A 9,240-nucleotide genomic window follows, 5' to 3' on the forward strand; every position below is an offset into this window, starting at 1 on the left:
CCCTCATCTCGGTGGCTCATCTCTCGGCGCTGGCAGGAAGCCTCACGAGAACGCGTACAAAAAGACCAATCGGCGCTACTGCGAGCTATGCAACGTTTGGTTTGGCAGTGATCGCGCGGTAAGACGCTGCTCGCTTTGGGTGCATTGCCAGCGCCGCTTTGGCGATGGGATCGGGAGCTCACTGATGCTCTGGCTGGCAGAGCGTCGAGTTTCATGAGACTGGAAAAAAGCACAAGACCAACGTCGAGACCAAGCTGCGCGAGGTAAGGCGCTCCCCTGCTTTCCCAACTGGTCTGGCGCTCAACTTTTGTGGTGACTGTGTGAAAGCGAGGCAGCGCAATGTGCCCCAGCCATCCTGGCGACACGATTCTCAACGTTATTGCCGTGTGCCTTTAGTCACGCCAAGGCTATGTTGAGCGTCAAGAACAGAAAGATCAGGTGGCAGACATGCTGGCCAAAATTGAGCGTGTACGTCTCGGATCTTGCCCTGCAGGGCTGCATATCAAGCTCAGCGTCTTGCCTTCCATGCTTCCCATCAATTGCCGCTATGCACTCTTGTGGTAATACACATTGGGCCCCCGTGGTCATACAACGATGCGAATCACAGGATGCGGCTCGTGCCGCCGCCGCGGACCTTGCGCATGATCCCAGCCGGAAGGCGCGCGACGCGAGCTTGAAGAACATAGCCGTCCTCACCACCGCTGGTTTGTCCGCCCTTTCCTTCCAAACCTGCTCCTGCGACTGGGCGGCTGCCCCCTTGTGCCAACCCCTGCTTCCACTCGTGGCCCGTAGAGGAAACAGTGGCGCCCGTCGTGGACGAGGCGACTGCCAAAGCCGCCCGCAGTTATCAGATGAGCATGGATCGAGCCCGTGATAACCTGCGCTACCAAGCCACAAATCAGAATCTTACAGACAAGGATGAGAAGGATTGCTGGCAGTTGGGTCACACCGCAGACGGCCAACCCTATTACCTCAACCTGAAAACCTTTGGTGTGTCCTGTCAATCGGCTTCCAACAAAGCAAAGCCACGGCCTCGTCTCCCATGCTCCTGTTGCTACCTTGGGAGACTAAATGCAACCACCTCCTTCCTTTTGCTCGTCTGTAGAAACACGAACCACCAAGCCGGAGGGATATCGTGATCCGGCCGTTGTTGAAAAGGTACGACAAACATGCTTCAAGTGGGCTCATGCCCAAATGTTGCTTTTATTCTCACGCACTGCTCTTCCGTCATTGGTTACGCAGGAGCGAGCGAAAGCAGAGCGAGAAAAGGAGGCGCTCGCCCGCGCCGAAGCTGCCGCCACCACCTGGGAAGAGGTGGACCCAATTCAGAAGCGCCTGCAGGCCAGAGCCGCGGCGCAACGTAAAAACGACGAGCCGGCCGAGGCACATCCCTTTGATAAGCTCTACCAAGACTCAACCCTTACTTTTGAAGCCAAGGCAACCCCTGAATTTAAGGTGTGAAAATGCGACCGTTGCTGCCGCGCACACACCCGGTTTTCCAATGTCATTTGGTCCTACGCTAGCGCCGCACACTTTTATTTCACTCTGGCTTTCCGATTTTTGTCTGCACCCCAGCGCCCCAAGGTCAGCGCGGCCGGTGACGATGGTGATGGAGCCGCGCCCATGCTTAAAAAGAAGAAAAATCGGGACAAAGGCGCAGCTCGCCAACGACATCGCAAATCTGCTGCCGACTTGTAATCGGGAATCACCAATTGACATAACGTTTCCTTTTGGGCTATTTTTCCTTTTTGCGCAGAGTGCAAGGGGGCCACAGTTGCCAGTTGGGGCGACAACTGCGGGTGCAAACAAAACATTACGCACACGCGTCCCCTTGGCCCACCGGCCACGATAGAAATGTGCCTCATAAAAAGTTGGATTACCATCAGTGTCTCTGAACTCAACCAAGCTTGCGCGTCACACCACACCCATGCATTGGGCTGCCCAGCAGCCGGTGTCCAACTTGGTCAACGTAAGCACGACGACATTTCATTACATGACGACGCACAGCTTGCTGCGGGCGCGCGGCGCCTCCCAAGGATGTGGATCCTCACCCGTGGCCTGAGAGTTGCCAGCCTCGCTCACTGGCTCATCCTCTGATCCGGCCGCATGCCCGACGGCCACTTCACGGTCGCCCAAAACAGGACATAAAGGCTCGTAGCCGGGGGGCAGAGGCACCATGGTAAAAGGCGGAACTTCTGCATCCGGTCCGGCCGCTTTGAAGGTTCCGTTGGTCTCGCCCGGTGACACAGACTCTGAAGGCACCGGGCGCCTAGGTTTGTACCACACCAGTATGAGGGGTATACCAGCACGCCCACCAGCCCATTTCACGAGACAGGGCGGGGACAGAGCGCAGAACACACCTGTCCGAGCCGACTGGTAGCACAGGAGTTTCTGAAGGGGTGAGACCTGGATGCGGGTCAGCCCAAGCAACGCCAACGCCTGCAGGTGCACCACGAATAGGGGGTAGGGCGGAGCCATGGGCCAGGCGCGCCTGACGCCGATTTTGCCGAGCCGTGCTCAAGCGTCCTGAGCCGCGGGGACTGATGGGCGCCAGACTCTCGTCCGCGTCTGTGGAATCGGCTGGCGGCGCATCTGCCACGGGTTGCAGCGCAGCTGCCACTGTTGGGGCGGGTCCCGTGGCGGCACCCACGACCGCAATCTGGCGGGGCGGGGCGGATGCATCTGTGGTTGAGGGTGGGCGACGACGGCGTTGAGCTCGAGGTTGAACCTGGCTTTGTGGCACGCCACCAACTATTGTTCCTGGCGCAAGCGTTTTGCTCTCATCGCCGGAAGGGGGATCCTCTTCGTCGCTTGAGCCATCGGTCCACTTGCGTGGCGAGCGCGGTGCAGGGGCAACACCCTGGGAAGCGACGGCCGTGGGTGGTACGTTTATGGAGGACTGCACAGGTTTCTCCGTCAGCACGGGCTTCCTTGGGGGTGGTGTGGGAAGCGGAGCGTCCACGATGATGAGGGTGGTGCTGCTGCCGGCAGCAATGAGGCGGGCCGAAAGTGAGGCTTCTTGCAAGGGACTCAATCGTCGCAAGGCAAAAACGTCATCCAAGAGCTTGCGATGTCCAAGCATGCCGTAGCGGGAGGACCCACAGGTCCACGCATGGCCTTCATTGGTGAGCGCCACAACATGACTCTCGCCACAAGCGACGTGCGTGAAGACGGTCGGGGTGGCGATGCCTTTGGTGGGAAGAATTTCCATTTCTGTCAGCTGAGAGACCTGCGCCTGCTGCCGCGGGTGCCCGGCTTGGCCTTCACTGTTGTCTCCACAGCTCCACAAGCGACCAGCATCGTCAAGCACTGTGGTGGAGTTGGCAGTGCACGCCACTGCCAGCCCACGGCTCCATGTGTTTGGAAGCACAGCCGGTTTGGGTGTCGCAACGTCGTCGTCGGTGTTTTGACCTAGCTTGCCGGCTTCGGCTTCGCCCCACGTGTAGAGGGTACCCACGTCTGCAAAATTTGAGCGAGAGGTTCAGGAGATCGGACCCGCGTAAGTGGGTGGAAGGGGTGGACTGGGACTGACCGGTCAGCGCCGCCGAATGGTAGTTGCCAGCTGCCACGCGCGTAAAGACTTGTTTGCCTTTGACGATGGCTGGCACCTAAAAAGAGGGGCAGGGCGCATACCAAGCCTGAGCGGGTGCACAACAGGAGCGCAAGTGTGGGCTTGATGCAAGGGGGAACCTACTGGTTTGCACTTGGTGCCTCGACCCAGTTGACCGTAGTCGTTGCCACCCCAGGTGATGAGCTGGCCCGAGGCGGTAACAAAAGCCGAGTGTTCTGCGCCTGCAGCTAAATCCACGATGGTGCCTTTGAGCTTGCTCGGCAGGTCCACGGGGAGCAGTCGCTGAGCATCAATGGCCTGGGCGATGCGGCCCAGCTGAAATTCCTCGTTGTTACCACAGCTCCATACAACCTCTATGAGACATCCAGAGACGCCAAGATCGAGTAGTGAGATGAGAAAGCGCCGGAAACACACTGGTATGCGCCCATCAAGAGCCTGGCAATCCCCTATCTGGCTTGCACTCGCACCGTGAGAGGCCATGAGAGAGTGGTGTCGGCCGGCTGCGATCGCGTGGCAGCCCTCTGCGTGCACGCAACGAGGCAAAGAAAGGGTCGCGGGACCATGAGTGGCAATGCGGGAACACGGCCAAGGGTTGGGCCAGGGAGAGAGTAAATAAGGCCCGACGGACCGTGAATGGTCGCAGGGCTTGCGACGGGGTTGCGATGATCGAGGCCGAGCTGGCCCCATTCGTTGTCTCCACAGCCCCAGACCTGGCCGGCAGCTAGCATACAATTGATAGTTAATGACGTCCAAATTGCCCAGAGATCAGAATCAAGGATGTCACAGGTCTGAGGGAGAGTCGCCAATCCAGGAGCCATTGCGGATTTTGAGCTTGGGCTGGGCCCGATGAGAGCGTACCTGTGAGGAAGAGGGCGTGACCCTCTCCGCAGGCGACTTGCGTGATGGGAGAGCGAAAAAGGCCAAGCTGCCAGCGGAACAGAGCCCAATGTGGAGCTTGCTCGGATTCAATCCTGTCCAATGAATCGGCACTTTCATGTTTTGTCTTGTCCGTGGGGCCCGCATCCGCGGAAACGAGCGACCGGCCGCACTGCACAATCACTTGCTGCGTCGCGCTCGTCGATACCAGTCCAGCGGCGAGGGGAGGAGGTGCTGCAGCCATGATGGCTGCCTACTTCACTGCCAGTGCTCTGAGGAGGAGACGGGGGAGCAGGCGTCAAAGGCAATAGAAGGCAAGCCTCGTCCAGGCACTGCGATCCCCAGCTTCAAAGCGAACCCCCAGCGCGGGCGCTGCCGTTTCCAACTGTTTTTTTTTTTTTTTTTTTTTTTTTCTGTTTTTTCAGTTCATGCGTTGCTTTGACAATAAGTAAAATACTTGTAATTGGAAATACAAAAAGTATTTTACATCTCTCTCATCTCTCTCTCTCCTTTTGGTGGCTTGATACGAAGTAAAATACATTCAACTCGTGCAGTTTTTTTTAGATCAATAACGGTTGGTAGCGTTCTGTTGACACACACACACGTCTGGGAGAGAGAGAGGGAGACACGCGCGCGCGCGGGCTCAACTGCAAAAACGGCAGCCCGGGGTGTGTGCGCTTGCGGCTGTGTCTGCCCATGTGCATTTGACCTATGCCCCGTGTCTATGTTCTGTGAATGGTGGTGATGGCGAGTGCGTGGGCCATGCTTTTGGGGTAAAAGGGAATGGGAATTGCATTTGGGAAAATGGCAGGCAGCGCACAACTACTTGTCGTGGCTGTGGGGTGAGCTCACTCACTCGCGCGCTCCGCTCGCTCGCGCAGGGTTCCCACTGCTGCTTCTAGGTGTTGACTGGCAGCATGGCATCGGAGGACTTGCTGCTGGACCCGGCCATTCGGCTTTGGGTCGTCTTTCCCATTATCATCATTGCGTATTGCATTGGTCTTTGCCGTCATTATGCCAGCGTCCTGGTGGGCTCGCAGCCCGAGGCTAAACCCGAGGCTTTGAAGGAAGCGTACGTGCGCATGGTCCCCCCTCTGGCCTGCAACGCCTGTTCTGTACAGGCATACCCCGTACCAAGCCATGCATGAGGCGCCAGGATTGGCCGGCTGACCATGCGCTCGGCATTTTACGCAGGAACGTTTTGGAGCGGTCGGCCCGCCTGCGCATCAATGGACAGTACATTCCGCGCCACGTACGCTTTCAACCTAGACGCGCCTTATCGAACGATATCCCCCCGCCGCAGCCTCCGCTCGAGCTGAATGATCCGACTGAAGCTCGCCTCATTCTGCGTCTCGTTCCCGCTCATGCTCATCACCACCACCCGCCCACCATCACAGGCATTCTTGGCGCGCAAGCAGTACTTTAACGGTGACAAGACGGGCATTCTCAGCAAAGCCAAGTCGGAGAATGAAAACAAGCAGCCAGTCAACCCCATGCAAGGTACGCTGTCTGTCTTGTTTCTGCACTCTTGTGCCATGAAGAACCGTCAATGTCTTGCTACTCACGCGGCCTCGCTGGATATGTCTCACGCCACACACTGTTTGCTCTTGGTGCTCGAACCCAGATCCATCCATGATGACGGACATGATGAAGAAGCAAATGATCAACATGGTTCCCATGGTTGTCATTGGTGGACTCATCAACTGGGTCTTTTCCGGCTTTGTGATTAGTGCGTTGCCGTACCTTTCGACACGATTCTGCGCCTGCCCTGGCCCCACTCACGCCCCTTTGGTTGTTCGTTCTTCGGGGGGGGTTTTTTTTGACTTCTTCTTTTTTCTCTCCTATTCTCAACGTCAATCCCTGCACAGTTCGTGTTCCCTTTCCCTTGACCATTGCCTTCAAGCCCATGCTGCAGCGAGGCATCGAGCTGACGACGCTCAGCGCTTCTTGGTACATCCTCGCACAAATGTCAAAAGCCCCATTTTGCTGCCTAACATGTGATCCCAACTGATTGTGCCAACTCACGACTCTGCGATCGATCTTCACCTACCCAGGGTGAGCTCCATGTCCTTTTACTTTACTTGTGTTTTTGGGTTGTCTGCCGTGTACACTCTGGCCCTCGGGAGCAACAACGGTACGCACGACCTTTTATTCCCAAGCCCTCTCACCTGCACATCTGCGAAGCCTGCTTGTTTTGGTGACTGCGGGCTTTTCTTTGCACAAGTGCCTGCTCATGGCCAATCTTCGGTTGTTCTACGCCTCCCCCACAGAGGCGGATCAGTCAGCCATGATGCAGCAGCAAATGGCCATGACCAAGACCCCGCAGCAACCAGGCCAGGCCTACAAGGCCGAATGGGAGGCATTGCAGGTCAGACTCTCCAAGTCACGTCACTCCATGACTCTTGACCAGCTCTAGCTGCCTCTGCTTTTCCACGCTCACCTGGGCCTGTCCCGCTTGCCTTGCCGATGTAGGTGATGCGCCACGACTGGGCACTCCACTCTCAGCAGCACCTAGGCAGCGATGTTGTGGATGTCCGCCACGACTTGGCCGGTGTCGAGCAGGACCTGATTCGTGCTTGGGCCTAAATTTTCATGCCCATGCGACGCGTTCTGGCAACCTGTTTGTAAACTCTTCCCAGATCGATGGGTTTTTGAAAGACATGGCGCTATGTGACTTGGTCTTCAAATTTTCAAATTCGTTTTGTTCAAAGACGGATAGAGACACAACAGGACCCAGATTCAATCTGACCATCCATAAACACCAGTAAGATGACAAACACACTCACGGGTCACTAGCATGCACGAACGCACGCACGCCCCGACTTTTTCTTTAAAACAGGGGACTGACTCTACTTAAAAGAGTGGCCGTCCGGCCCGAGTACGTGCGATAAAGGCCACGCCCACGGCCACGCCCGCAAGACAGACGGCCGTCACCACGGGATGGCGCTCGCAGGCACCGCGGATCCTGCAAAGGATTGCCACGCCGAACGAATGCGTGAGAAAAACGGGTTGGGCACTTCAGGACGAGCGGCAACGATACAGGAGGGCCTTTGGGAAACGTGGAAGGCGACGCACTTGGCAGCCATAGTGGCAGAAGCGGCCACGGGGCCCTCTTCATCCAACACTTCGAGTGACTCGTCGACGGCTTGAGTCGCATTATCAATGGCCTCGGCGGCGCGGTCTGTGGCATTGCTGATGGCTGATCGCACCGATCCTGCAACATTCCAATTCAAGAAGATGGGATGAGCAAGATCGCAGCTGTTTTCAATCAAAACCCAGCTTTTGACGCATTCACGAGAACAATACGAACCATTGCGCTGCGACGAGACTGATGGGGGTGGGGCTCGGACGGATGAAGCAGACTTGGACTGCTGCGACGACGAGGGCGATGATGCTGCCTCGGGCGCCGGGGCATGCTTGAGTGCTGCGGCATAAGACTCGCCACTCTGCTGCTTCGCTGCGTTCTTTTGGTGCTTGTTCTTTGGCACAAGTGGGACCGGGGGCTCGCGAGGCGGGTGCTAGAATGCCACAGGTTTAAAAGATGAGAAAAAGGGCAAAGGCGGCAAGCTCTGTCGCACGGCTCCAACTTGACTGACCTGAGTAGAGGGAGATGGGCTGTCTTCGCCTCGAAGCGCGGCAGCCGCGGCGGCACTGACCACGTTGAGTTTAACGTATTCTTGATGTTGGTTCTCGTGAGCCATGGAAGCACTCTCGCCAGTTTCAATTACGGGATGACCCGCGAGCTCCTCTGAGGGCGGGGTGGAGGCTTGAGCCTTGACTTGAAGTAGGTTGTCAAAGGCCTCGACGTCAACCTCCTCATCACCCTGTGCGTCGTGCGAGACCCGTCCAAGCTGGTCAGAGGCCGGGATGCAGACTGATCCGTTGCATCAGGCAGGAAACGAGCGTACCGGCTGGACGTTGAGCTCAGACCAGATGGCTTGCCAGCCCTGGTTACTGTCATTGAGCGCGAGCAAATCCCGCAAGCCGGGCGTTTCATTGACAATGCGCTTCACTTCTGATTTACTCAAGGTTCTTATCCAAGGCGGGTGCAGTGGTGCCCGTACGTCAGCAAGAGCGGAAGGGTGCCAGGGGGGCAGCACAAGCCACCCCAAGAGATGATGATGGGCGAAGACAACGAAGACAAGAATGAGACCTACTTGCGGTTGGAAACCTTCTCGCGGCGAAGGGCATCCTCAAGGATGAGATGAATTTCAGAGTTCATGATGGACGGTGGTGAAGGGCAGCAGCACAACTCTGGAGTTTAACGGCAGCGGTGGTTTGGGCGAAAGCTAGAAGGAAAAATGATGAGTCTCCTTGGTAGAAAGCGGCTTGGGTGGGCGACACCACTTGTGTCTACACAGACGCTACGATCAATGGCCAAAGGGCAGTCGGAACTGCGCAGGGATCAGGTGTAATAGAGGGCTCCAACAAGCTGAGCAAGGTGGAGGCTGGGCAAGGTGTAAAGAAAATGCTGGCCAGGTGCAAGCGAGCACGGCCAGTATCCCAAAAATAAAAAGCACCATCATCAATGGTGATGGCACAGGCGGATGCGTTGGCAAGCAAGACCATGGAAATCCAAACAGAGCCCAAAGGGGGAGGGGGGGAGGGCTGATGCCATGTCGCGGTCACGCACGATCAAGCAACAACCAGAAAGAAAGCAGAAGAAGAAGAAGAAGTGTGTGTGTGTGTGTGTGTGCGTGTGTGTGTGTGTGTGTGTGTGTGTGTGTGTGTGCGCGCGTGTGTGTGTGTGCTTGGACATCTTCGACACACACACATACACACACACACACACA

The 9,240-nt window shown here is 56.9% G+C and overlaps 4 protein-coding genes across 4 annotated transcripts in view; 2 read left to right on the forward strand and 2 right to left on the reverse strand.

Moving 5' to 3' along the window:
- Positions 1–547: 547 nt before the first annotated feature.
- MONBRDRAFT_13012 (uncharacterized protein) lies at positions 548–1,698 on the forward strand (the record flags this gene model as incomplete). Its single annotated transcript, XM_001750901.1, has 5 exons — positions 548–704; positions 793–990; positions 1,106–1,158; positions 1,243–1,455; positions 1,576–1,698. 5 exons carry the CDS (start codon positions 548–550, stop codon positions 1,696–1,698), a joined length of 744 nt encoding a protein of 247 aa, XP_001750953.1.
- A 571-nt stretch (positions 1,699–2,269) lies between these two features.
- Positions 2,270–4,691, reverse strand: MONBRDRAFT_13013 (uncharacterized protein; the record flags this gene model as incomplete). Its single annotated transcript, XM_001750915.1, has 4 exons — positions 2,270–3,459; positions 3,533–3,608; positions 3,695–3,924; positions 4,430–4,691. 4 exons carry the CDS (start codon positions 4,689–4,691, stop codon positions 2,270–2,272), a joined length of 1,758 nt encoding a protein of 585 aa, XP_001750967.1.
- Positions 4,692–5,327: 636 nt separating this feature from the next.
- Positions 5,328–7,154, forward strand: MONBRDRAFT_39355 (uncharacterized protein). The gene is made up of 8 exons (XM_001750902.1): positions 5,328–5,519; positions 5,642–5,699; positions 5,845–5,947; positions 6,072–6,176; positions 6,316–6,397; positions 6,502–6,581; positions 6,718–6,815; positions 6,920–7,154. Exons 1-8 carry the CDS (start codon positions 5,365–5,367, stop codon positions 7,031–7,033), a joined length of 795 nt encoding a protein of 264 aa, XP_001750954.1. The 5' UTR covers positions 5,328–5,364; the 3' UTR covers positions 7,034–7,154.
- The window catches only part of MONBRDRAFT_39356 (uncharacterized protein), a gene marked incomplete at its 5' end in the record, with an annotated part of 14,013 nt that continues 11,903 nt past the window's right edge, over positions 7,131–9,240 (reverse strand). Inside the window, 6 exons of the mRNA XM_001750916.1 lie at positions 7,131–7,412; positions 7,523–7,661; positions 7,758–7,965; positions 8,044–8,271; positions 8,356–8,479; positions 8,605–8,701. Coding sequence (XP_001750968.1) covers positions 7,301–7,412; positions 7,523–7,661; positions 7,758–7,965; positions 8,044–8,271; positions 8,356–8,479; positions 8,605–8,701 — 908 coding nt within the window. The 3' untranslated portion in view covers positions 7,131–7,300. The remainder of the gene's footprint in view (positions 7,413–7,522; positions 7,662–7,757; positions 7,966–8,043; positions 8,272–8,355; positions 8,480–8,604; positions 8,702–9,240) is intronic.

The sequence above is a fragment of the Monosiga brevicollis genome, genomic scaffold (assembly GCF_000002865.3).
Source record: "Monosiga brevicollis MX1 MONBRscaffold_52 genomic scaffold, whole genome shotgun sequence".
Classification (NCBI taxonomy): Eukaryota; class Choanoflagellata; order Craspedida; family Salpingoecidae; genus Monosiga; species Monosiga brevicollis.

Bases quoted from the DNA above. Each gene is read 5' to 3' on its own strand.
- MONBRDRAFT_39355 (XM_001750902.1), top strand. From the start codon at position 5,365: ATGGCATCGGAGGACTTGCTGCTGGACCCGGCCATTCGGCTTTGGGTC. The intron at 5,948-6,071 runs GTACGCTGTCTG...GCTCGAACCCAG, and splicing joins GCCAGTCAACCCCATGCAAG to ATCCATCCATGATGACGGAC. The intron at 6,582-6,717 runs GTACGCACGACC...CCTCCCCCACAG, and splicing joins GGCCCTCGGGAGCAACAACG to AGGCGGATCAGTCAGCCATG.